This window comes from Panthera pardus, unplaced genomic scaffold, assembly GCF_024362965.1.
Source record: "Panthera pardus isolate Hobbes unplaced genomic scaffold, ASM2436296v1 HiC_scaffold_16, whole genome shotgun sequence".
NCBI lineage: Eukaryota > Metazoa > Chordata > Mammalia > Carnivora > Felidae > Panthera > Panthera pardus.
This window is the reverse complement of record NW_026526721.1, coordinates 80,466,650-80,494,318: the sequence shown is the minus strand read 5'-3', so window position 1 is coordinate 80,494,318 and position 27,669 is coordinate 80,466,650. Positions and strand designations below refer to the sequence as shown.

The following is a 27,669-nucleotide window of genomic DNA, read 5'->3' as shown; positions in this document are numbered from 1 at the left end:
ATAATGCTATGGTACTTAGGTAAGGTACTTGTAGTAGGCAGAATGATGTCCTGAAAATGCCCATGTTCTAATGCCTGGAAGCTGTGAATATGAATATGTTAGTTTATATGGCAAAAGGCAATCAAAGTTACAGGCGGAATTGAAATTGGTGGTCAGCTGACGTTGAGATGGATTTATCTGAGTACATTCAGTATCATCACAAGGATCATTTTAAGTGGAAGAGGGAGGCAGAAGGAGACTATAAGAAGGATGCCATGTCGAGAACAATTGGACTGGCCACTGGTGGCTTTAAAGATGGAAGGGGAGGCGGTGCCTGAGTGGCTTAGTCGGTTAAGCGTCTACCTTCAGCTCAGGTCATGATCTCACAGTTTGTGGGTTCGAGCCCCACATCGGGCTTTGTGCTGACAGCTCAGAGCCTGGACCCTACTTTGGATTCTGCGTCGCCCTCTCTCTGCCCCTCCCCCACTCACACTCTGTCTCTCAAAAATCAATAAACATTAAAAAATTTAAAAAAAAGATGCAAGGGGGCCACAGCTAAGGAATGCAGGCAACTTCTAGATACAAGAAAAGGTAAGGAAATGGATTCTCCCCTTAGAGCCTCCAGGAAGGAATGTAGCCCTGATGATGCCTTGAGTTTAGCCCAGTGAGACCTACTTCAGATTTCTGACCTCCAGCACTTAATATAATATGTTGTTTTAAGCCACAAAAATTGTGGTAATTTGCTACAGCATCCATAGGAAACAAATATAGTATTACATTCCAATTTTACAGGTGAGTAGACTGAGGCTTAGATGAGCAACTTGACTGAAGTGACATGTAATTCCAGCATTTATATTCAGATTGTTTGACAATAGCACCTGCACGCTTCGGCACTTGGCCCCACTGGAGCCCCAGATGTTTGTCCAGCACCTGCCTGAACATTTGATACCTGAAAATGCACTCCCTGGTGGCCCCCTGCACTTGAGGATGGTTCTAACTGGTAGAACTGATGTCCTATGTTTGGTGCTTAAAGGTCTTTCCAGTTATTTCCCCCATTGATCTATCATGCAAAATAACCTAATTCCTCCTTCATGAGAAATACTTTTTTAAATATTTGAGGTCAATAATCACTTCTCCCGAAGTCATCTCTTCTTTGGATGAAATAATCCCAGATTCAGCCTTTCCTTATAAGACATTAAATTCCAGCACTTTCCTGACCTCTTCCCTCTGGAAAGCATCCAGACTGTCAACACCCATTTGAGGACCTAGCCAGTTCTTACCTTGCTTTGAATTTGTGTGCTTTGATTTTCTTCCATGAGGTTATCACTCTGACCTTAACCCTTCTGAACTTGAGTATATATTACATCTTGAGCTCTTTGATGGAAATATTTCTAAAAATCAATCAATCAATCAATACTGATAATTTTCGGATTATCTGGCCTAAAGACTTGAAAACATAGCCTGCTTTCAAGTTCCTTTTGATATTATCACAAACTGATTCCACTCTTTGTTGACATGAATCATACCTTTCTTGTTTTAGCCTAGCAAGGGCTAGAAGAAAATGCCTGTTAAGCTATAATAAGGAACTGTTCTGGCAAAGCAGCAACTTTGTAAGGAGCCTCGAGATATCATAGGCTGCTCCTGTGTATCAGTCTGAGAAGTTGTGCTATCTGTTCCAATGCACGGGGGAGACAGGAGGAAAATGAAGGAAATGTGAAGATTCAATGTGATTTCATCAGATTATTTAAAATACTGTGAATTTTTTTAGGGCAGAGAGACCTGCTCACAAATATTCATAACAGCCTCCTCGAATCTTTGACCATTCACAGCTCTAAATGACCCATGTTGCTATTCCCTTGTTTCTGCAAAGAATCAAGGGCTGACTGTAAACAAATAAGACAGCCAAAAAACAAACAAACAAACAAAAACCCCAAAACCAAACCAAATCAAAACCCTGAACTTACGCAACTGCATAATGACGAATGCTTGGTGAAAAAAACATGAACCCATATTTCACTCATTTCACTCCCTGCGTCTCTTCCAAGGAAGGGTGTGGGGAGGGTGGGGAATAAAACATTTTTGTGGGCTAGTATATAAACATTCCAGTAATTAAGTACGCTGCTCTGTCAGAACTGACTTGAAGAGTCAAAGGCACTTGAACACAAGACACAAGGTTTGCATTTCCTTTATAAATACTTATGGGAGTAAGAATAAAAATAGAAATGCCACAATCAACTTCATTTGGGGCTTTTCTGAATTCCAAATGTTTGAAAAAATCGTGTGATATATTGAGGGAAACAGGTGCAGACAGTTTGAACCTCCAGGTACTTAGGGCAGGTCTCTCTTGGGGTGCCAAGTAGTAGATAAGGAGGAGCAAAACCAAATTCAGGGCACAGAATGAAGCCGCCAATGGTGAGGATTTTCCACGCTGCTGTGTCACTGCTGTTGTACCTTTATGCTTTGGGAAAGTCAAACATCTGGGCTCTAACACTGGGCTACCTCACAGGGCTCCTGGAAAGAATAACTTAGAATGGTTTCATTTTTTAGCTAAAAAAAGAAAATCTTATGTAAATGGTGATACAGTCTATGCTTGTGACTACAGAGCATACTACAGGTATTCAAGAGAGGAGGCCCTTTCATTTCCAGAATTGTATGATTTGAGCTTTGCTTGCCTCTATTTTCCCTCCCACAGAATATCTCTGTTAAATCCAAAGTAGGAGAAGAGGTGCTCAGTGGGTGAGGCAAGAGTCAGCATGAATGGAGGATCATCACGTCTCCAGTGTCTGACTGCCCTTGGCCAACCCCCTACCCACCAATGGTGCACTCCATGGTTCCAGCTGGTAAGCCCTAGGTATCCATGGAGTCCATGGCACCTGCAACTTCCCCTTACTCACTCCCACCCTGTTTCTGCTGTTACCATGTCAGCTGGGGGCCGTGACCCCGGTCTTGATCCTGTCTCTAGCCTGAACTTGGAATCTCTGGTATTCAGACCCCACACCTCTGCCTCTTGAACACTCATGGAGCCTGTAAAGGGAATTTTCTCTACAGATCCAATCCTATAGAACCCAAATCAATCCTGGGCAATTGATGCCATCCTCCCATCCCCTAGGAGAGGGATTTGGACAGATTCGATGTATCACAGATGGGGTCTCCTCCAACTTTTAGTTGGCCTCCAACTTTTCAGTTCAAGGGCCATTCCAATAAAGCAAAGACCACTGATCGAATCCCACTAGCCACTGTATCAGAAAAGCCTTTTATTGGCAATTTATGGCGATGCTTTCCTCATGCTTGTCATTCAACAATTTTCAATAACATGTTTATTGATTACCTGTGTGCCATGAACTTACACATGATCTCATTATGCTTACAGCAAACTTGCAAGATTTTCAGGGGAGGAAGCAAAGGATTAAAGAGATTAAGTAACTTGCCCAAGGTCACACAGCTAGTAAGTGCCAGGGCCAAGTTTTGATGCCAATGTAGACTATACCCTGCTGCCTCATTCTATAAATATCTGTTAAGTGCTTAGTTATTTGCAAGATGTATTTCCAACCTCTTAAGGTCTCAGGCTACATTAGGGCTTCTGAGGGAACCCCTCATCAACTACTCCATGGGCCTGGTTCCAAGAAAGCTAACACTCCAGAATCTATTAATTACCCGAGGGCTTTTGGGAAAGGTGGTCAGCTTTTGGTAGGAATGAAGCACTGTTTCGGCCCCTTTGAAGGGCCTAACAGGAAATATCTTGCTTCAGCCTAAACTGCTGAGGGACATATTCAAGTGGATGGCACTCAACAGGTTTGGAATAACACATTCCTCAAGTGCTCTGAGTTTCTGACCAACAATGAAAAAATTCCACAGTTAGACTTCTCTTTCTGGATGCTCAACCACAGTGACATCGCAATTTGGTAGCTTTCATGTATATATCATATGTACACACATATAAAATGCCTCACAGAGAGTTAATCCAGAAACTTCATGGAGGACTGGTTCTTGGATATCAGGAAGACTTTAGTGGTATCATCAGCTCATCTGCTAATACTGACTACTGCCTGATTGAGGTACTGATAATCCCTTTCCTACTCCCTAGTTGAAGCCCTCTTTTCCCCATTCTTTTACCTTTATTGCAAACTTCCCCCATCCCTGTGAGTCCTAGCAAATGTGAGGTTTACTGAAAAAATAAATTCTTCTCTCCTTGCCAGGGCCAGCTCATGGGAGTGAAATCTGCATAGCTGCAAGGAGCCCCACACTTAGAAGGGCTCTGTACTTGTTTTAATTAATGCTCTGCTGTCACTGACTTGGAATTCTTAATAATTTTGAACAAGTGATCCTGTATTTAACATTGCACTGGGTCACACAAATCACGTAATCGGTCCTGCTCTGTGCTGTGGACATTGAGATAGGGAGAAGAGTCATACCACATAAGTTAAGAATGGATGGTGTACCTGTTGTCCCCTTTGGCACTCAGCAGGCATTTTCCCACGAGAGGCAATCCTCAGGTGGATAGAGTTGATAAAAGCTCTACCCTCCTTACCCTAATATTTTCATCTCTAAAATGGGGATAGCAGTACTTAATTTGCATGTTATTCTGTTGAGTGGGATCATGCATATAGTACCCATCAGAGTGTTTGATATTTGATAAATGAAATCCATGGGAGATATCAGGTACAGAAAACAGAGTTTGAACTCTGGAGGAGCTAACTTAGAATTGCATCAGCTCTGGCGCTTAAAAAGATGCATGACTTGGAGCGCCTGGGTGGCTCAGTTAGTTAAGTGTCTGACTTTGGCTCAGGTCATGATTTCATGGTTTGTGAGTTCAAGCCCCACAGTGGGCTCTCTGCTGTCAGCACAGAGCTGGCTTTGGATCCTCTGTCTCCCTATCTCTGCCCCTCCCCTTCTCAAGAATAAATAAACATTGGGGCACCTGGGTGGCTCAGTTGGTTAAGCGTCCAACTTCGGCTCAGGTCACGATCTTACGGTTTGTGAGTTCGAGCCCCGCATCGCGTCAGGCTCCGTGCTGATGGCTCAGAGCCTGGAGCCTGCTTCAGATTCTGTGTCTCATTCTCTCTCTGCCCCTCCCCCACTTGTGTTCTGCCTCTCTCCATCTCTCAAAAGTAAGTAAATGTAAAAAAAGTTTTTTAAAATAATAAATAAACATTTATTAAAAAAAAAAAAAAGATGTGACTTCAGGTGGGTGGCTTCTCCCAGCCTCAGTGTCTTTATCTGTAAAATGCCTTATCTAATATTTGCCTTGTAGGGTGATCATGGGATTTCAGTAATCTAATGTATTTAAAGAGCCTAGTTTATCACCTGGCACCTGGTAAGAGCTCAAAAAATAGTTGGTTTGGTTCCCTTATAACACCATTTCTGTACTCTAAATTCATTTACAGGTGATGTAGGGATACAACCATTAATTAGTGTCTTATACTATCCAAATTCTTTTATGCTATGTGACCTACAAAATGGGACCTCCTTGTATGTGAAAATCACTTTGTAAAAAATATTTGAAGATTATTCTTCCTTCTTTGCTAGACTGTGAATTCCCTGAAGGCAAGAACCGGGTCTTATTTACCCTTGTAGCCTAGAACACCTTCTAACACATGTTAGAATCCTCATTTAAATCAAATCTGTCTTCTGTATGTGTATGCCAACTACAAGATGATAATTTTCATAATATTCCTAAGTTAACAATTAATTATTAGCCTGTCGATGATTAGGATGTACAGTGTACCAAATACAGCCCCATCTCTGCCGTTAAAGGCTTTTCTTTTCCTTGCCCATCACACATGGCTCATGTTCTTGCATCCTTGGGTCTGGTTCTTGCTCCGTTAACAAAGCTATTTCCAAGAGGGACATAACTCCGTTTTGTACAACCAGCTACCTTCTCTGGCAACAACCTGTGGGGAGAAGCCACTGGAGGAAGAATTTCCTAAAACCCCAACCAAAACTCAACCCCCCTTTAAGATTCAAAGAAGCCTCAGAATGGTGACTTTTAGCCATTTGAAGGCTATGGGTCGCTGTGAGAGCCTTCTCATTGTTATGGACTTTCTCTCCTGAAAATTGTACTCAATGTCTTACATATAATTTCAAAGTGTTTTCAGAGCTCCTGCAGCCTTTGTACCTCAGGTTAAAAATTCTTGTGAGAAGAAAACTGAATGAGCAATGTGAAAAATTCGAGCTTCCTGATAAATGCTAGCCCTGTTCAAAACACACTGCCAAGTTCAAAACAAAACAAAACAAAGCAAAACAAAACAAGTTACAACACCCTAGATTGAACCTCAGGGTTATCCCTGAGGGCCCAGTCCTGCACCTTAATGGTAAGGGCATCCAGCCAAGCAGTGACTACTCTCTGGAAAACCTAAGTTCAGCCGAGTAAAATGAAGCCTTGTTTGATAATATCGTTTACATTTCCAAATCCCGGGTATCAAGCTTTCTTCCTAGTCCTTGTGGCCCTTCCTAAGTTTAGCCGCTGGTGTAATGGGGTAACCATGGCAACAACCACCTGCCTATTTAAAACCATCTCCAAAGCTAAATAAAGAAGCCTGGGGAAAATGGCTGCTCGCCTGCCTCTCAGTGGACAAACTGGGCACTCCTGAGTATTTTCAACATGAGCAAGCAGGCACAGGAGAAGCAGCATGGACTCAAAGTTCTTACTGGGAAGGGTTCTAGGACCTGTGAAACAGGGCCCACCTCTATGCCACTATGTTTCCGCTTACTTGCAGATACATAGATTTGCACACAAATCTGGGTGCCTGGCATCCCAGGCCACCACACCACCTTGACCTCGACCAGGGCAAGGGTGTGCACCTCACTACAGAGTAGTCTTATTAATGGAACTGGGGGAGTGGGAAGGAAAAACGGTCACCAGATCACCAGGAAACGTGCAATTACAACTGTTTTTTCTCCCCTGATAGAAGTATCTTCCTAATTGTGTTAATCATGTGAATAACTGAAGATGACTCTATTTATGTCATATGTTGACCTATTGATTTCTGGGATATGGAGAAACTTCTCCCTTCCTCTGCTTCCTCACTCTCTACAAACTATAGGGGCTTTGCTTCCTCCCTGCCAAGAGACCAGCACAGCTTGCTCTACCCCAAGCATTCTGCCTTCTCTCACTCCTTGTTATCTTTTTGTACATTTGGTTCTTTTGGCCTGGACAGCCCTTCTCTTTTTTGTCCACCTGGCAAATACATCCTTGTTTTCTGGTCTTTGCATCTGTATGGTTGGAAGCCCCACCACACCAAATTCCGTGCCCTTGCTTTGTGTTCCTTCCCATAGGTTACCTCGATTCATATCACTTAACACAAGTCACTATGCATGTCTGCAGCACTGGATGGTCAGTCCCTACACATGGCTCTCCAAAACACCTACAGAACAGTGCCTGGCATAGAGTATATTTTCAAAAGCTAGTGTTGAATGGATGCATGAACAGAGCCCTTATGGATTTCACAAGCATATGGCATCTTAACAAGTACGTGTGTATGACTATGCATAAGGATACCCCTGTGAAAAGAGGACCCAAAAAGTCTACAGTGGACAGAAGAGAAAGAAGATTTAGTGTGGATGTGAGAGTGACACAGAAGGTCAGTTGATCTGTGAGTCTGTGTTTGCAATAAGAGTGGGGCTGGACCCACTCTTAACAATCACCTGTTAATAGTGATTTGTGAGTTGGGCACAAGCTGTGTGAGACAGCCAGATGGAATATTCCTGGGACAGAATGCCCACCCTAAGGAGACGATGAGTTCAGCTATTGGATCCCACAGATCACTTTTCCTGAAGCTGAAGTATGTTACATTAAAGACTTTCTTTTTCCCAGTTAACCTCCCAGGCATTGAGGTCAGGGGAAAGGAGTAGGGATGAAAATCGTGGCGCTCTTTGGGGGTGTGAGGCTTTAAATAGATGTCTTCAGACAAGGCTGGGCCTCTGCTGTGAAGAGGATCCTATCTGCTAACTAAGTCACTCCCTTCAGGCTCAGTCTGCATTCTTCCTACCCACCTGCTTGAGGGTGGGATGGGATCCAATGGTCATCTTGAAATGGCACAACAAAGAGGAAAAAAGATGGAGAACCAAAGAGAAGAAATAAAGAAGGAAGAATGGAGAAAGGTATTGCAACAATCCCAGGGGTAGCTATATGCCAGTCAGACTCACTTCTTGCAAATTCGCTCCTGCCTGCAAGAAGGGCTTAGTTTTGTTTGCAAAAGATCTGGTTTTCTCTCTTCTTGTATTTTTGGACCTAACATCCAGGCTACACACAGGGTGCACAGGCTGAGGCTGGAATGTGCTGGGCTCCAGGTCTCACAGCGCCAGCAGGGGCCTCCCTCTGCTGCCCCCTGCTGTCAGGGGACACAGAGGCGCCGCCCTCCCGGCCCTCCGGGCTCCCTCCCTTTGAGACCGAGAGAAGCTGAGGCCCCTGCCCTTCTGCTTGCCCCTCCCCAGAGAAATTCCAGGGGGCTGGGGCTGCAGGAGCTTTCCGTCTAGAGAAAGCAGCCAAGCCCCCAAAGAGGGTTCCAGTTAGCCAAGAGCAGATCCCCACCCCTCAAGGCGGGCACGCCACGCCCTCCTTGCCAGCCCCGCAATCCCTCCCTCTGCACAGCATCCTCTGGGAGGGGAGGGCAGGTTTCTGACAGTGTTTTCTGCTTGGAAATGGAAACCCTCCTTCCGGCGACGGCAACGTGGCAGGAAAGCGAAGTCCTTGGGCGGCTGGGCCAAGAACGTTTGGGTGAGAGCAGGTGGAGGCCTCTGTCTGGCCAGCGCCTCCAGGGGCGGGGAGGGGCCAGCGGGCAGTGCAGCCGGGGATGCAGCCTTAGGGCACTCTTACCTGCTGTTGAATTTTTCAGGGTGCTTCTCTCTCATCACGTGGAATCTGTGTGCAATGGAAGCATCCTGAAAGGGAAAGAGAGGAAAGCAGACACCTGGTTAGTGGTCATGACCCTGCAATGCGGAAAGGAAAGGAAGCACACAGGCTCTCACTAAAATCCCCCAAACCTGAGAGTCCATGTCAGAGAGCAGAACATGAGGCTCCCACAAAGGGTGAACACCAGGTCCAAGGTTAGGGGCTAAGGCCACCAATGCTTGTAGAGCCTATGTCAGGTGACTCCTTGCAGCTTCCCCTCTCTGCCACAGTTCAGGGTGAATGAAGGGGACAGCCGCTGCCCTTTGAGGAGAGGGAGGGTGTCTGGGTGTGGGGGCAGCTGCAGTGCAGAAGCCCGCGTGTGGAGCTGAGTGTGAATTTCTGGAAATGCCTTGCCATATTAACTCTTTTAAAAAAATACTTTTTATTTTGGAATATTTTAAGACTCACAAGAAGTTGCAAAAATAGTACAGAGAGTTCCTGTATCCCTTTCACCCAGCTTCCCCCAATAACATCTTATGTAACTACAGTACATTGTCAAAACCAGAAAACTGACGTCGGTAGGTGCTGTTATATATTAACTCTAATCATCCATATCAGTAGAAATAATTAGTGGCATTGAATAACAGGCTTTGTGGATAATAAAAATATGTTTAAACTTCTGGCTTCTGTTTCTTGATCTCCACAGAAAGGACTTTCCCCAAGGTCAAGAGGAGTCTCACTACCACACTCGATGGACACTTTGCTGTCCTCCTATTTGCACACGCCTTTGCTTTGCTACTGGCCACCTGCACCTCAGAGCTCAGTTAGGAAGACTCCCATGATGCCATGCTTCCAGGCTCTCCATCCCCTGACCAGAACTTCTCAACCCTGAGTCCATCTGCGGCCTACATTCATGGGCCATCTCGAGTTCTCATGCTTGTTTTTAGCATCTCTGATCCCTAGAACCAACCCTGAGCTTCGGACCTAAAATTGAGCTCATCTTTCCACCTCACACTTGGTCTTTCACCCTCATTAAGAGTCTCATCTTCCTGCAGGAGAATGTGTTCTGCCCCTTCGCCACTCAGTCCTCGTGTGAACACGCTGGGTGCGGGCGGTGGGCTTTAGAAATAAACAGGCGAATTGGGCTGGGGTGGGGAGTGACACAGAAACAAGGGAGCTGACTCAGACACGTGCAGGAAAAACGCTACAGAAACTCATTTACTGGACCGCGTGGCTAAAACAGAACTGAAATTCCATTTCAGTGGATGTGTATTAATTCCGTTTCTTGATGCAGACTCACAAAAGATAATTTCTGACTGTTGTCATTATTCTTTTCACATCAGGAGGTAGAGTTCAGTGAAGAAGCTTTTTTTGAGCATGCGCTGTGTGTGGTGAAGAAACTACAGGCTAATGGTGAAGACAGAAAGTCCAGAAGCAAGTTAGGGGGCAAAGAGGGGCTTCTGTAATACTTAGCAGAGGAGCCCAGCCAGCTAGGAGCCCACTACAGAGGCAAGTTGAAGATACGGGCTTGGTTTGTGGTTGGCAAACACTGCCTGCTGAAATAATGTTCTGGGAATTTAACATTCAAGCTCTAGTTATGGTTTCGTTTTTCCTTTAAGTCCCATGGAGGGTTGCAGGTCCTGGTTAGGCACCCACTGTGGACACGAGGTGGGCGATGCACAAAGGCCCTGAAGCGTCTATCCCTGGGGTGGGGGGTGGGGGGCGGCCTGTGCTCCTCCCCCAGGCAGCAAGGGCTTCGCTCTCCCTCCCGCGCTCTGAGCAAGTTTGTGAACACCCTGAATAAGATTCATGTGACATCTGTCAAATGCTTCTCTGGGATTCAAGAAAACATTTCATCTACTTGTGTTCCTTTGAAGCACTAATTTTCTTCTGTCAGGAAAAAAGAAAAGAAAGAAGGAAAACGAAAGAAAAAAGCCATCACATGTTGCCTGGCATGATTTGTACTTCACGACCCCCGCACCCCCCCCCCCCTCCAACCCTCTGCCAGGACTGTTGTGACTGGCTCCTGATTTTCTTATTCTCCAGAATCTGTGCACAGGCTTCCTACTCTCTGCATAGTTCTGATTATTCGGAGTTGTTTTTTTTTTTTTTTTTTTTTTTTTTAACTATGTTTTGCAAAGCTGTTTTTCACAGAGACCAGCCTTTACCATATTATTAGTTAAGCATGTGGTTCCAATATAATCGCTTGACAAATACACAGAGTAGCAGGGGAGAGCTGAGCAGTTCCTTTGCTGTTCAGTCTTGAAAAGGCCATGCTAATAAAGACTCTGACTCTGACCATGTTTCTCTACTTGGAGATTTACCTGTGCCTTCTGTTGAGTTCTGTGCCGGGCACTGAGCTGGGTGTATTTACATTCAATCGTGATTTCTTTTAAATTTTGGAAGCCAGTGCTACAATGAGTCAAAACCTTTCTTGGTAATAATGACAGCAAAATGAGACTTCTGTTCTGAAGGGACAAGGGGACCAGCATTGCAATGATGGCATTTCTGAAGGCCACACGCTCTGGGGGTCTTTCTACGAAGTTTTGGGTACAGAAAAGAAGATGGGTAGTGCTCTCCTGAGCTAAAACTAAAAATCCAAAAGATTTTTGCGCCCCTTCCAAATATAAGCAGCAGTCATTTGGACTCTGAGACATTTGGATGTCTGGGCCAGTGCTGTCCAAAAGAAATAAATAGAAAATTTCCCAGTAGCCACATTAAAAAAGTGAAAAGAAAAGGGTGAAATTAATTTTAATGATATATTTCATCAACAAATATTATCACTGCAACATGTAGTTAATATAAAAATTATTGAGATATTGGGACACTCGAGTCGGTTAAGTGTCTGACTCTTGATTTCAGCTCAGATCAGGATCTCACAGTGCATGAGTTCGAGCCCCACATCAGGCTCTGTGCCGACAGCGCAGATCCTGCTTGGGATTCTTCCTCTCTCTCTGTCCTTCCCCTGCCTGTACTCTCTCAAAATAAATAAACAAAACCTTAAAAAATGGAGATATTTAAAATTCTTTCCTACTACATTTTTGAAATTTGGTGTATGTTTTGTATTTATAGCATCTCTCAACTTAGACTAGGACCATTGCAAGCACACCATTGCCTCATGTGGCTGACGGCTACCATACCGGACAAATGCAGGTCTAAGTCACTTTGGCAGCTTACGTTGATAAAAAGACAAAGAAGATAATAAAAACACATGATTTGGAACCTGGATTGTTCTGAAAACTTACGGCAGGTTGCAGGATGAAAAAGAGTGCAGACCCCTTGTCCAAGACATCTCTCAGTGAGTCCCGTTGTCTTAGTACCTGCATGGCTCTCACAGGTGACAGACAAGAACATGACACTGAGGAAACCCAAAAAGTTGCAGGGAAAATGATAACGTTTTGGTAAATTCCCCAATGGGGAGGAGGCTCATCATGGTGGAGACTTAGCTGGTGAAGCCTGAGAAATACAATCTGGAAGGTGGAAGATGGTGTGTGGGTTAGCGTGATGCCTGTGGCCTCTCCTTGGCCCCTGGGTTCCCCTAGCATCAGAAATAGATTTCATTGAATCAAGGGATTAGCTGTTCACTCCTCCTGTTAAGGCCCAGTGAAAGCAAAGCCTTTGAGGTATTTGGAGTTACACATACCCCAGGCATTATTTCACAGTCCCCAACTTCCTGTCACTGATACCTGGCCATCCTGACATTTCTGCAAATCCAAAAATAAAGACCAGGGACGAGGAGGCCAGAGAAGCCAGAGGAAGTAGCAGCCTGAATGACTATGTTTAAAATCTCCTGCCAATGGATGTTATCAGTTAGGGGGACTGAGAGGGCCAACTATCCCAGTTCTTCACTGGGAGTGGGCCGGCATGTAAGTAGGTGATAGAAATGTGGTGGCACTGAGGTCACAGTCACTCTCTAGATGGGCCAGGAGAGTGTGTGTCCTGTTTATTCCTCCATGTACTACATGGATTCTGTTGGCACCAAGGGGACCAGGTGAACTTGTCAGGGCAAAATCTTTACCACCTGGGGCCACCACAGCAGCAGTCATTGTCATTGCCTTCATACACACAAGGCAACAGACATCTGTTATCAGTTAAGATATTCCAGGTCCTTCAAAAGAGGCAAAGACTTTGCAAGGCTCTCTTTGCCAAAGGAATCTGACTCTAATTATCACAAGGAAGTAAATTGTGGGTTGGTTTACATACCTACTTCTCCTCTTACAAAGTTTGGGAAGTCAAACAGGGAGGAAGAGCTTCTGCAAATGTCAGCTCCAGATTCTGTTAGGGTTGCGTGTTGGCTACTTGTTTTCTCAAGAATTTCCCTTTCCAACTTTTAAAGAGCGAGCATACAAACCCAGCAAACATTTTATTGAGAGAAGCCTAAGGGTATACCAAGGAGATAAAAAACAGTCCTGGTTCCTCACTGATTCGCAATAGAATGTTAAATACACACAGGCTAAAGGTGTATGAAAACAATCATGAGGAAGATACCGTGAAGTTCTTTATAACTTGAAAGATGAACGGATTGGATTATTATAAGTCAGCCCCAGGCAAATAAATACCCTGCCCACTGAGTGTGATGGAGAATCTGTTTGTATGCATTTCCTTGGGGGACAATAAGATGTCTTCTTTTCCTTCCTCCTGTCCCTCAACTTCCTTCCTTCCTACTTATTTGTAAGAATGAATTAAAACCATCATCATCATGACTCTTGGGATTACGGCTAGGTTATCTAGTTAATGTGAAGCTGTTTATTCCTTTTTGTTGTGTTTATCCATCTGGTCAGGAAATACTAAGTGAGTGAAATTTCTTGCATATGGCACCGTGTAGAGACAGACCAAGAGGTATCAGGAATCATGTTTTGGCAGCCAGAGTTGAGTGTGTTAAGAAAGAGAAGATGTGGGGCTAAAGACTCTGAAGGCAGCCATGGCTGTAAGCTGCCATCTAGAAGTTTCTAGTCAGGGCACCCAGCCCTGCTACTCAGCTCTCCCATTTGTCTGGCTGCTTATAGAGCCTGGGTCCCCTCCTTTCTATCATTTTTCCCCTTCATCCAGCTCAGTTCCGGTTTCTGCTCCTGTGTAGGTCCACTTCCTTTGGCCATTCTTCTCTGTTCTGATGGGGTGTCTCCACTCACTGAAGACTTTGTTGGGACCATCCACATCAGAATTCTCTCAGAGGCCTGTTAAAAATGCCAACTCGAAGACCTGGCTCAAACCAACCAAATCAGAATACAAACTAGGATGTGTCATGGGGGCGGAATTTACATTTCTGACAAAGGGCACTGGTGAGCCCTCACACACTGGATGTTGAGACTCCCCCCACGGTGTTGCTGTGAGGGGAAGCATTTGAAGACAGAGGGGGCTGTGCAGAGGCCCCATGGCTCGTGGTCCACAGCTCAGTGAGCTCTGGTGCTCGACACTCACTCATGGTTCCAGCTCCACTCACCAGCTGCTACCTGTCTCCTTATTGTTCTAAGCTACAGTTCCTCCTGACAAAGTGCCAAAGGATAATGCCTATACCTACCAACAGGGAGCTGTACCTGCCATGCAGTAGGCACTCAATACCTGTTAGCAAGCTATGCCCTGGTTACTACAGGAAAAAGACACAAGTGTTGGTGAAACTGTAATGATGGGAAGCCCACACTCCAGAAGGCTCCTGAACGCCAGATCTGTCAGGCAGGTCCCACTGGCAACAGCTGAAGGCTGCGTGTTCCCACTGGGGGAAGTGGCGCCTGAGCTGGTGGTCCACAAAGGAGAGAGGCCTCTAAGCCAAGAAAAGGAGCGAGGGGTCCGCCTAGGTCACTGAGGGGACAGCTGGAAGAGGCCTAGGGAAAGGTGTCTCCCCCACCTGATGCCAGGAGAACTGCGGAGATAAACCCGATTGGGGCACGGAGCCCCCTTAATATGCTGCCAGTCCAATCATCCATCCTCTCAGACCCTGACCGTGGGTACAGCGATACCTCTGTCTTCTGTTGTAGTCACAGAAAACTAGTGCTGACTTAGGAGTCAGAAAATGAAAGCAAACCCCTCCATTTGACTCTCTGTTTCCTCACCCACAAAATGGAGAGAATACTGCCCTTCAGTGTAGTTGTAAGAATAAAAAAAAATCTATAAATATGGTAAATTTGAAATCCAGTAAATACAACATATTTTAAAACATCCTTCCCTCTGCCGTGGCTCCTCTCTTAGTCTTTTTTTTTTAAATTTTTTTACATTTATTTATTTTTGAGAGATAGAGTGAGACAAAGTGAGAGCAGGGGAGGGGCAGAGAGTGAGGGAGACAGAATCCGAAGGAGGCTCCAGGCTCTGAGCTGTCAGCACAGACGTGGGGCTTGAACCCATAAACCGTGAGATCGTGACCTGAGCCAAAGTCAGACACTCAACCTACTGAGCCACCCAGGTGCCATTCTCTTAGTCTTCTTATTAAAAAACAAAATCCTGGGGCTCCTGGGTGGCTCAGTCGGTTAAGCGTCCGACTTCGGCTCAGGTCACGATCTCATGGTCCGTGAGTTCGAGCCCCGCGTCAGGCTCTGTGCTGACAGCTCAGAGCCTGGAGCCTGCTTTGGATTCTGTGTCTCCCTCTCTCTCTCTGCTCCTCCCCCGTTCATGCTCTCTCTCTGTCTCAAAAATAAATAAACATTTTTAAAAAAAAGCATTAAAAAAAATAAAAAATAAAATAAAATAAAAATCCTTTCCTTAAACCTGCTCTTCCCCCAAGCTACCTATTATTTTCCCCTTCTACTTCCTTTTTCTTTTAAAGCCACCAACAATTTCAAAGGAGGCACAGGTGAGGATGGCTGACAAGCAAAGGTATCACACAATCTGGGCCTAGGTGGTTGGTTTGGAGGGACTCATTTGCATATGAAAGTGGGCAGCGTAACTGCAAAGGTGGGGGAAACAGAGGAAAGACTGTAAGGCACGGGGTGCCTGTGTCATTCCCAGCCCTCACTAGTCGAGTGTCCTGAGGCCCCATCTGTAAAATGGGGACTGTGGGGACAATGATACCCACAAGACTGTGATGAGGATTACAATATATAAGGTCTAGCGTAGAGGAGAGCACATAATAGGTGCTCAATAAATGCTAGTATCTTTGTTGCATCCCCCTCCGAAACCCCAGCTCTATCTATGGAATGGATGGTTCTCTTTTCTCCCCGATCCCATTCTCAACAGTTTGGGAAACAGTGTCCACACCAGTCCTCTTAGGCCTAGAAGCTGAGTTCAGTAAAACAAACTAACTGAGTTGTGCTAGATGTGCTGGGGGCTGGAGGAAGAAAGAGGAGTGTGGCACTGTTCTTGTGCTCTGTGTGTGTGTGTGTTGTGTGTGTGTGTGTGCTGGGGGTTGTGTTAGAGGGGTGTGTTGGGTGTATGTGTGTCAGGGGTGTTAGGGGTGTGTGTTGGGTGTATGTGTGTTGTGTGTGTGTTGTGTATATGTGTATTGGGTGTGTGTGTTAGGGGCATGTTTTGCGTGTAATGTGTGTTGGATGTGTGTGTGTGTGTGTGGGGGTGTTAGGTATATGTGTGTTGTGTGTGTGTGTTTTGGGGGTATGTGTTAGAGGAGTGTGTTTGGTGTAAGCGTATCAGGAGTGTGTGTTAGGGGTGTATGCTGGGAGTATGTGTGTTGGGTGTGTTGGGGGGTGTGTATGTGTGTTGGGGATGTGTTAGGGGTGTGTGTTGGGTGTATGTGTGTTATGTGTGTGTATGTATGGTGTGTGTGTGTATGTACCTTGCAGGTGTGTGTGTGTGTGTGTGTGTGTGTTGGGGATGTGTGTTGGGAGTATACTAGGTGTATGTGTTAGGCGTGTGTGTTAGTGGGGTATATTGCGTATATGTGTGTTGGGGGTGTGGGGGGGGGGTTGGGGTGTGTGTTGGGGGGTGTGTTGGGTGTATTATGTTGGGGTGTGTTTGTGTTGGGAGTGTGTGTTAGGGCAGTGTGTGTGTATTGGGTGTGTATGTGGGTGTGTGTTTGTGGGGGGTGTCTGTGTGTTGGGGGTGTTAGGGCAGTGTGTGTACATGTGTGTATTGGGTGTGTGTGGGGGGTGTCTGTGTGTTGGTTGTGTGTGTATGTGTTGGGGGTGTGTGTTAGGGCACAGTAAACCAATTCCTTCAACTTAGTGCAGAGACTGCACTGATGGGGTGAATGCAAAAGGCTATGGAAGCACCAAGGAGGAGCATGGAGCTCAGCTGAGAGGTCAGCTGGGAGGAGACACCCCCAGAGGTTCATGAGCACCTGGAGTGCAGGAATTCAGTTGAGCCCAGGTGAAAGAACAGAAGAGAAGGAATTCTGACAGCTAAGCCAGCCAAGCCAGCTTGGGACCACATGGTTCTCCTTGGAGGATCAGAATTCTCAATTCTGGAAGCTTGCATGAGAGTCTTCTCCTGACCTTGCCCCTTGGTTATTTCCTGGTGTTGCTTTTTTAAAACTGTTTCAAATCATCCTAAGGGTAAGTTTGTTTTTCAAAAAATTCCTTATTTTCTTTTGTTAGTTAAAATTATAGGGAAAATAATTTTCTCCATAACCTAGGGTTTGGGACCTTCAAGGTGTCTATGCCTAGGCCAGATGCAAGGATGCTTGGACCCAAGTTAAGACTGGGGGCAGCTGACAGAGGTAAAGAGCAGGGACTCAGAGGGGGACAACAGAAGACCAGAACCTTTTTGCCACCCAAACATTTCTCTTCCATGCAGAAAGGCAATCCTTGACCAACTCACCACACCAATGGAGAAATAGTTGTTCATGATGTTGTACGGGACCTGGTCCCCATTCTCCACCTCTTCTCTGGGGCTGACTTCCAGATGCCAGCGGTCTAGCATCACCAAGGGGCTCTGCTCGATGTCCTTCAGGATTTTTGTCAAGCTGCCCCCTTCATAACCTGTGGAGCATGGCATTACATTTGTCTCCAGAGCAAAAAGGCTAAGTTGTTGTTGATGTACAGGCAGCTGTCAGGGCAGGGAACCCTGTGGGCATCTGTGATCAGGAGACCCTCCCCCACCAACCAGTGTGTCTGGGGGCCAGAGAGAGTTATGTTCCCTGAGCCATGGAAAAGGACAGAACAATAGGGCATAGAAAGAAGATGGGAGATTTGGAAGCCAAAGTAGTCAGGGTAGTGGTGGGAGCTGGCCAAAGTTGGGCAGGCTTATGTAGCTAAAAGAAACCCTAGAGAATTATTGGGCTGGGTGGGAGAACACAGGACAACAAAGGGTTCATTCCAGGACTTTGTCATGTTGCAGATGGACAGTATGATAGAGTTTTAAGATGGACCCCACTATCCCTTCCTACCCCAGCCCCTAGGTATATACCCTGCAAAAGTCCCAGGACTTATAAATAAGATAGGACAGTCACTGCCATGATTAGGCATCTTATATGGCACAGTTGACTTTAAGCAAGGGAGATTACCTGAGTGGGCCTGACCTAATCAACTGAGTCCTTAGAAAGGACTGGGCTGTTCCTTAAGAAATAGATTCAAAGCTTGAGAGGAATTCTCAAGGGAGAATTCTCTGATGCTGGCTTTGAAAATGGAGTAATTCATCTGTCAAGGAAAAAGGAAGCCTCAGGGATGTGATAGTGGTCCCAGCTAACAACCAGCAAGGAAATAGGGACTTCAGTCCTACAACCAAAAGACTCAATTCTGCCAACAACCTGAATGAGCTTAGCAAACTCTCTGTCCAGAAATTCCAGAGAAGAGCACAGCCTGTCCAACACCCTCATTTCAGGCTGGGAGGCCCTGAGCAGAGAACCCAGTCACGCTGTCACAGGCCTTCTGACTGACAGGACCATGAGCTGACAAATGGCTGTTTTAAGCCTCTATATTTATGATAATTTTTATGCAATAGAAAAGTCATATAGAAAGAGAATTGTAAGTCATGAGAGGTTAGTGGGAGAGTCAGTCTTTCCTTTCAGATAACACTTCTGTGTTCCTGCTTACCTTCAGGGCAACCTTGAAGAGTATTTCCACGTTGCTAGTTTGGTCAGCTCCCTAGGGATGCCTCACAAGATAGCAATGGTAGTCACCATGTAGTTAAGGGCCTGGGGGCTCTCTGGGAGCACAGGGCTGTGCTTACTGCATGAAATTTGTGCTGAGCTATGCTGCCTAGATGCACAGAGCATGGGGCTATATTCTGCTTCCTCCCCTGGAGCAGAGGGGCTCTTCCCTAGCCTCAGTGTGTGGCTGAAGACATCAGTTCCTGCCGACTTCCTTTTGGGCTGGCTTCTGCTTGATCTACCCCTGCCACCAGGCATATACCCAGCTCCGAACACTGACCGCTGCCTGGCCTGGCCTTGAATTCTCTCTGAACGCATCAGCCATCTGGAATCCCACCCCTGTTCTGCCTGCCAGACTGCTCGGTCCCTTCCATGTGCTGCCCTGGCCTCCTCTGTTCTCTGGAGCATTCCCAGATCTATGGGTTCTGTTGTAGTTTACAGAGTTCTCTGTAGCTCTTGCCTCTTGTCCCATAAGCTGGTCACTAGTTTGAGATCCCCCACAGGGGGATTTCAAAAGGAGCGCCAATGGACGTGGAGCCTACGATGATCTGGATGCCCCTGGTAGCTGGCAATGTAGCTTTTCAGTTTGCATTCTGAATCCTAGTTCAGAAGAATAGCAATAATTTGCAGAGGAGGGAATTTTATTCAGAAAATGCCTAAGTGTGCCCCTACTCAAGCGAGTACTGTGGGGGGAGATAGATGAGACTACCCTAAAGCCAAGTATGTCCTTCCAGGGTAGGCAGGCTCTTCGCTGATAGTTTCAGGGAGATAGTAGACATATTGAGGGGTAAATGCAGATCTCGGCAGGATGCGGAAGGCAAGGGAATGGTCACGGAGTAGATATGACTCTGTGGAATGTAATTATTAAAAGGGAAGTTGAGCCTAGCTCTGCAGAGCATCCCTTGAAATTGAAGTGCTTGTCCCCAGGATAGTGCCACCTGCATGCACACTCACCTCCTCCCCAGCGGAGACAGCGGGCCAGGTCATTTCCTGTTCCAAGAGGCAGGACAGCCACCGGTGGATGCTTTGCGAAGTTGGCCTTATCTGCAGCCCATGCAGAGGAAGAGAAAATCATATGCCACTGGATTACAGAAACTTTGGGTTATCTATCCTTGATCTTATGCTTCAACCCTTCCATAGCATTCTTTGCTTGAATAGCTCCATGATGGAGAGAGAACACACTACCTCCTAAAGCTGTCTCTTCCATCTGCAGCGTGTGAACCACTACTAAGGATTCTTTCATATTGAGCTGACGGTCTCCCTGTAACTTGCACCTGCTTATCCTCATTTCATCCAAATTCTGTCCTTTGGGGTGACAGCATACACCTTGAAAACAGTAGTTCCGTAATCATAACTAACACTTTCTCCATTTATCCCTCAGACCAACTCTGCAAGGTATTATTATTCTCCTCATAGATGAAGAAGCTGAGGTTCAGAGGGGGAAAGTAAGTCCAGAGTCAGGATCCAAATCCAGATCTCTGTGTTCCCAAGCCCAGTCCCCTCCTTGCTTCAGGGGCTAGGCAGGTGCATGGGCAGTAGAACAGCTGAGTCTGAGAAATCAGGGAATAGTGGGGCCTTTTGGAAAACTGAAGCTGCCTCAGGTAAAGTCACGCAGGTTCATAGTTTAAAAATAATATTGCGTCTGACAGACAAAACCTCAAGGTGTCATTTGGCACCCAGGTACCAGTTTGTCACTTCCACCCACCCTACCCCAGACTTGCAAATACACAATTCCTAACCTTATCTCCCATGCTGGTTGTGAGGGAGCATCAGACTGAAACATCAGAGAAAACACAGCAGAACACGTGTGGCCTAATCTGGCTGCAGGTCTACAGCAACACGTTGGCCACCCTGAGAAAGCTGGAGCAGGCCCGGGCACCCACTGGGCTCCAGGGGGCGCCACTGACATAAACTGCGGCACGCTTTGGGGCCTGGGGATGTGAGGAACGCTGATTGAGCAGTGTGGGTGGGGGGAGGGGTGATGCAGGAATCAGCAAGTGAGGCTAATGCTAGGGCTGCCCCAGCAAAAGGGGAGTTCATAGGTCCCCCGCGTTCTCTGACTTATGCTGGAAATGGCGGAGCTCAGGCAAGACCTGGGGCTGAGATCATCACCAGGAGGTGTAAGTTGGGGGACAGAGCAAAGCGATGGACTCTGCCATGGTTCCCAGAACACACGGTCTGCATTTATGCCTCCCTGCCTTTGTACGAGCTGTGCCTTTTACTTGGAAGGCCCTTGTTTCCTTATGTCTGCTCCTTCTGTGGTCCCTATCTCAACAGGTCCCCATCTTCATGCATTGAGGCTAGAAACCCAGATGTCATCCTAGGTTTTTCCCTCTTCCTCACCCTGCTCAGTTTCCACATGCTCTTTCCTTAATAGATCTGTCCACCGTCTCTTCTAGCTATTCCTATGGCGATGCCTGAGCTCCCCGACATGATTCCTTCCTCCTGGTCTTGAAGCAACTGCCTCCTCTCTGCCTTCTCAGCCTCAGTTCCCCCAGTGGCTCTCCACACCTTTAAGGCAGGCTGTCCCTGAGCTGGAGCCTGAGCACTGCAGTCCCCTGCTCTCTGCTTTCCTTCTGTCGTGGCTGCTCCCATCATCTCCAACATGGTACTGGGGTCTGCCTTCCACTCTAGCCTCCTCCTGCTTGACATGTCAACCATGCTTAAGTATTTTCAGTGCCTTAAGTCATAAGCTCTCTGTTGCTTAGGTGCTGCCTCTGGGGGACCCTCCCTGCTTGCCCTAGTCTGGGCTAGGTGCCTCTCCAGAGTGTTTCTTCAGCACCAGGAACAATCTCCCAATTGACTCTTGTAATTGATTACTCACTTCTTGCCTCAATGTGCTGTATCCTCCCTGGGGGAACTATATCTCATCCACCACAAGTATCTCTGCATACATTACAGAAGGCCTACTATGTACTGGTGCTGTGTTGGGTGCTATGACTCTAATAGTGGGTCAAAGTGCCAAGACACAGGCTCTCATGATGCTTACAGTTGAGAGGGAGAGACAGATATTAATGAGGTCTTCATATAAATGAGGCATAATTTCACATTCATACTGGAAAGGGAAAAAGTGTGATCATATAATAAGGTGACTGAGGTTGGATCCTCTGAGGAAGCTACACTTTGGCTGAGATCTGAAGTAGAAGTTGACCAAGGAATGGCCAGGGAGCATACCAGACAGGAGGAACCACTTGTGCAAAGGCCCTGTGGTAGAAAGGAGACTGGTATATTCAAGGGTCCGAGAGAGGGACTGAGTGGCTGGAGTCCAGAGAGAGAAGAATGGAGGTAGGAAGTAAGACTGGAAGTAAGCAGCTGCTGCAGCAGCTTATAGACCATTACAGACCATTTGAAAGGTTTTTGTCCTTATCCTAAGAGTATTGGGAAGACACTGATGTGCTTTACACACATCATGAACCCACTGACATTCAGGAAAGACCACTCTGGCTATAGAGTATAAACAGATCAATGGGAGGACCAACACAGGGTGGCAGAAGGCACTAAATAAGTAATTTAACATTCCTGAATGAATGAATGAATGAATGAGCATCATGCAGTTATTCCTTCCATGACTGTTTCTTCTCTTCAGGTTGCCAGCCTGTTACATGACCTTTCTTCTTCCAGTTTTGGGCATAGACTTTCCCCCGTGTTCTCTGGAATAGCTATCTCATAGGAATAGCTAGAAGAGACAGTGATGAGATGGTGAAGAGACAGTGAAGACAGATGAATTTTATAAAGTCACCAAAGCCTACATTCTCCTTCATGATGGAGAGAGAACCATGTGAGCGGCTCCCAGGACTATGGCCATCCACCCTTTGCTGATCAGCTTTTCCATCCTTGGCTCCCAGAGGATGCCTCCCCACTCCCACAAACAACTCCAGAGCTGGAGGTGACAGGAGAGCGTGGGTGCCTGTTTGGCAGGGTTGTGTCCATGGAAACTGAAGTGCCTGTGGGGAGCATAAGGCGGCAGGTGGGCCGGGTGTGGTCCCACCCTTCCTGGTGGTCTGCTTATGACCCCCAGAGGCACAGCCTTCCCTGCCCCAGCCAGGTTCTACCCATGCCCATCCCTGACTCCTCTCTTCCTCTCATCCTGATGGCTCCATCTTCCAATGCTATCCAGAAGCCAGCCGACCACTCCTCACCACTTCCTCTGTGTCTCCTGTTGTCCAAGCCTTGGTCACTTCTCACTTGGGTTGCTGCAGGTGCCTCCTGCAGGTCTCCCTGCTTCTGCCCTTTTCTCACGACCCGCTGTGTACTTTTGCTCGAAACCGTCTAGCATCTTGGGACATTTCTGGTATGAAAGCCATATTCTGTTTACTGCCCTCCACGTCCTAGTGACCTGGCCCTGTGCTATCCCAGTTTCATCCTCTGCCATTCTTCCCTCACACGCTCCGTTCCAAGCACGCTCTGCAGTCCTACTGCCTTCAGCAGCCTGGCTTTGCTCCTACCTCAGGGCCTTTGTATTTGCTGTTCCTCCTGCAGGGACTGCTATTTCCTCAAGTATCTGCATGGCTCACCTCTCCTCCAGGTTTCCATGCAAACATCATCTGCTATGTGATGTCTTCCCCAAACACTCAGTCTTAGATCGTAGACCACCCCCAGCCTTACCCCCGCTGGGCTCCTTGCCCCATCCCTGCTGTGTTTTTATCACCTTCTGCATGCTGTATGTTTCTCTTGTGTTTTGGTTTTTGTTTGTTTGTTTGCTTATTGCCTGTCTCTTCCATCTAGAAAGGAAGCTCCGCAAGGGTGGGATTTCCATCTGTTTGTTCACTGTTGCATCTCCAGGGCCTGGACAGAGCATGGTACATAGAGGTGCATAGGCAGTATTTGTGGAAGGAGTGACAGACAATTCCACAGTTAGCCCCCATCATCTGCAGAGGATGAGATGTCCATGGACCCACAGATCCAGGCAGAGCTGGACTGAAACCCAGGCCTCCTGATTCCCAGCCTGGGCCCTCCCCACTGCCCTTCTAATCTAAGCATATTGGACACAGCCCAGTATGACCTTTCTTTGCTTGTACTGATCTGCACTTTCTAGACATGCTTTCTGGACTCAGGCTGCACGTGCTCAGCTCAAGGTGATTTGGCCAGGCTATGCACCTATGCTTAATTCTCTGGCCTTTATCCACTAACCTGGGTCTGCTTGGAGACCTAGTCCTGCCCTCCCTCTCCCCCTACCAGCTCCCCAATTTGGCCTGTCCTACCACCATCCAAACCCCAGCCATGTTTATGAGGCAAGACCTGAAACTAAACAGTTAATCTGTACTTGTCCTTCCATTTCTTTTTTTCACCCAAGGTAGATACAATGGTCAAGCACTGTAGTCAAGCAATGGTCCAAGAGTGGAAAGAAGGATGAACCAGACATGGCTCCATTTCTCTTTCCTGTGTATTACCTTCCTCTGACTTTAAACATGCCTACAATAAATAAACTCTAAAGTCCCTCCCAGCCCTTTCTTACCAATGCAATCCAGAATCCAGCCAACCGTCCCATCTCCTCCACAGGCTAAAACACGGAAGTCTGGAGTATCACGGAAAAAGTTCAACCTGGGAAGTAAAAGGCCAAAGTGGTCTTATTTACTAGGTTGTGGTGGACATTTGACACTGCTTGAGTCAGGGTCTCCCCTGTTCCCTGGGAGTATGTTACGGCCCTGATTCCTTTTGGGGTTGAAAGGGTCACTTAGCATTCTAAAACCAGAACTTACAAGGGAAGCAGTACCACATAGAGAAGAATCCTGGGGAGCCGTCCTTGTATAAGGAGAATGTGACTCAACATTCAACACAAACAAATTGGTTTTCTAGAAAGTCTTTACTATTTGTGCAGAGGCAGCCATAGTTTGCTTATTTGGGCACCAATACAACCGACCCCCAACGATTGGACTCCTCTCTGGCTTTCCTGCCTGTTCTGTCCTCACAAACTGTCCTCTAATTCAGGTGCCCTGAACTAGTAGATATTCAGCCCACTGTCCTGAGGGCCCAGACCCAAGGGGAGTGAGCACCATCCTTCCGAGGCCTTCACCTTTTAGAGTAGGGCTCTTTTATGTTAATTTATTTTTGAGAGAGAGGGAAAGTGCAAGGGAGGGGCAGAGAGAGAAGGAACCAGAGGATCCAAGGCAGGCCCTGTGCTGTCAGCAGAGCCTGATATGGGGCTTGCACTCACAAACCATGAGATCATGACCTGAGCCAAAGTTGGACGCTTAACCGACTGAGCCACCCGGGCGCCCCTAGAGCAGGGCTCTTTACCTGGGGCCCAGAAGTCTGTAGATAGAAACCAGAGGGCCACGAACATGGAGGAGAAAATGTTAAATGTTACACTCTTACCTTTCCTAAGCCCTGAGATTTAGCCTCTCCTTCAATTATGAAAGTGGGCAACAAATCACAGAGGTATTAACACTACCTGCGACTTTGTCAGAAAGTCAAAACCACAGGTATTTTAATGTTTTATCACAGTTGTGGCAGCTGCCCCCTACTATCACTTATGCTCATCTCTGCTTTTAATTAATAATAGTTATTAGACCGGTCTCTGGATCTTGCCAAAAATGTGTTAGTAGATCACATATGTTCCCATGTCACATACTTGTGTTTTTAATAATTTTGATGACTGTCTTTTCAGTAGCATTAGTTTCCCTGGCAATCCTCTACGTTTCATTTTATACCCTAACAAGTATTCGGAGAAGAGGTCCATTGGCTTCATCAAACTGCCAGATGGGTTTCTGGCACAAAAAGGCACAAAACCTTTGCTTTAGAACAAGTGTCACCTGTGAGCACACCGGGGTGGGACTCGGGAACTGAAGCTCAGAGGTTCCCCTTTTGCCCGGCCTGGCAGTCTGAAAAGACCCCTGGCTTTCTGAGTCACTGATGCGTCTGTTGGCGAATCAACATTTCCTCCCCTCCCCATCCCTTGCACAACTCTGCTCTCCTTTAGGAAGCGAATTCTGGACGGAGGCTCCTTTCAGTTAAACAGCCTGCCTGGTGACAGACTGACCCAGCAAAGACACTCAGGGCACAGCAGCCCTGGAAGTAGCCACCGGGTTTGTCATGAGGGGAAAAAGCAATTTAGGGTGGATGAGGTGAAGCTAGAGTACTGCATTCAAGCATCACAATGCCCTAAAAGAGAGGGGGCTGGTAAAGGTACTTGCAGGCTGCCCTTCAGTCACAGATCAGTGACTGCAATCGCAGTGACTATGATGGCACCCAGAGCAGCATAGGTGGGCCCTGTTTTGCAATTAGTTTTGCAGGTAAGTCATGGCTGACGTGCTGCACTTGAATTCATGTTACTTTCCCTCTTTTAACTGGGTATTGCCCCATCACAGCCATATAAATAACAGCTTTGTGGCAAACAACTGAAGACAGGGACACAGTCCCTTTTTATAGTCCCTCCCCGCCCCCACCCACTGAAGGTCTTGCCGAACTGTGAGTGGAAACGCAGGTTAGGAGGCTGGGCAAAGCAGCTGTCTTCTGGGAAGCCCAGCCCGGCCTGTACAGATCTGAGCACCTGGCATGGAGACAGGCTCGGGCTGGCCAGCAGATGTCTCTAGCGCACCAGCTCTGTCTGGGAAGGAGCCCTGTCTGGGTGCCTTCCAGCCCCAGGCCGGAGGGGCCTCTGATTACAGGGACCGCAGCCATCACATCCGTGCTGACACTAGGCCCAGCTCCTCCCACCAGAGCTGCACTCAGGCTGCCTGCCTCCTCTTATCACTCTCCCGCTCTGCTGGGCAGTGAAACAGCCAAGAGACACATTGTGGGAGAAGGGCCAGGGGCAGCTTAACAACCTCTAAACTGGATAATCCTGGAAAAAAAGTGATTTCACTGAATAACTAATTGCCCTGATCCTAAAATGCTCCCCCAACAGAACTTGCAGCAGAACTCTGAGTCAGCAGTATGGATTTCTGAGCTGCTGACAGTGACAGGAAAACTCTTTCCCCCTCCCTGATGACTCAGTATGAAGACACCAGCTAACACAGCCTTGCAGATAAGTTAACATAATTCACCAGCCCGCTCTTTCTGTCAATCAAATGAATGGCATATGTGCTTTTTTCTCTTTTACAGAAACAACAACTTTTCTCCGGGGTGGAGTAAAAGGAGGCGACTTCCCAGACTTAGCCATAAGGGGTGTTCCTGAGTATCTCCAGGAGCAAGTAAGAGTAGATAGGAGGAAAAGAAGATGAAAAGGGTAAAATGGCAGGAAGGATAAGTCCACAGATGAAAGAGACACGAAGGGTGACCAAAGATAGGTATCTTCTTCAGAAATGAAGGGTGGAGGAGGAGAGATAAGAAGATTGCTTCTCCATACCCTGGAGTGGGCCCCCCATTGTCCAGGTTGAAAACTTGTTTGGGGTTGAGCAGATAGTGGAATTTCCGAAGGATTCTATGGGAAAAAAAAAAGAAAGAGGGAAAGAGAAACAGAGAAGAAGAATGTCATTGTGAGAAGTCACAGTAGGGCAAACACCTCTGGAGCCCACCCGTGGTGGGAATCTGGGTCCACTTAAACCCAAGAGGGGAGAAGACTGCATACAGGCCCTGCAGACCCTGAAGTCCCAGGTCCAGCCAGCATCATCCACATTCTCACGCCTTGGCTCAAGGCCTCCCCACCACGCAAGATCGTAGCATTCAACCCCGGACCTCTTGCCGAGAATAAAACCTCTATTCTTCTTAAAGCTTTATCCTTCTCCCAAACATTCTGGATGTTCTAGGTAGTGTGATTCTGCCCTTTGTGGACTACACAGGGGTATCAAGGAACTCTCTATGGAAAGCTCCCCCAAATCTTCGGATCAGGAGGACGTGCAGGAGGTGGGGCTGGGCAGGGAAAGGCTGGGGGCAGGGACAGTGACCACTTCTGGGCTGGGTGTCAAGGTTGCAGCGAATCAGGTCAGCTCAGCAGGTGCCTTGCTCCTTG

At 46.9% G+C, this 27,669-nt stretch overlaps 1 protein-coding gene across 10 annotated transcripts in view; it reads right to left on the bottom strand.

Moving 5' to 3' along the window:
• Nucleotides 1-27,669, bottom strand: part of DGKG (diacylglycerol kinase gamma) — a 214,136-nt gene that overhangs the window by 88,187 nt on the left and 98,280 nt on the right. For all 10 annotated transcript variants that reach the window (XR_002084030.2, XR_008422496.1, XR_002084023.2 and 7 more), the window contains 5 exons: nucleotides 27,067-27,141; nucleotides 24,235-24,320; nucleotides 19,734-19,823; nucleotides 17,510-17,670; nucleotides 8,795-8,859 (listed from right to left, as the gene is read on the bottom strand). Coding sequence is in view for 1 of the 10 variants with exons in the window: in XM_019463428.2 (XP_019318973.1) it covers nucleotides 8,795-8,859; nucleotides 17,510-17,670; nucleotides 19,734-19,823; nucleotides 24,235-24,320; nucleotides 27,067-27,141 (477 nt within the window). In the remaining 9 variants the exon portion in view is untranslated. The remainder of the gene's footprint in view (nucleotides 1-8,794; nucleotides 8,860-17,509; nucleotides 17,671-19,733; nucleotides 19,824-24,234; nucleotides 24,321-27,066; nucleotides 27,142-27,669) is intronic.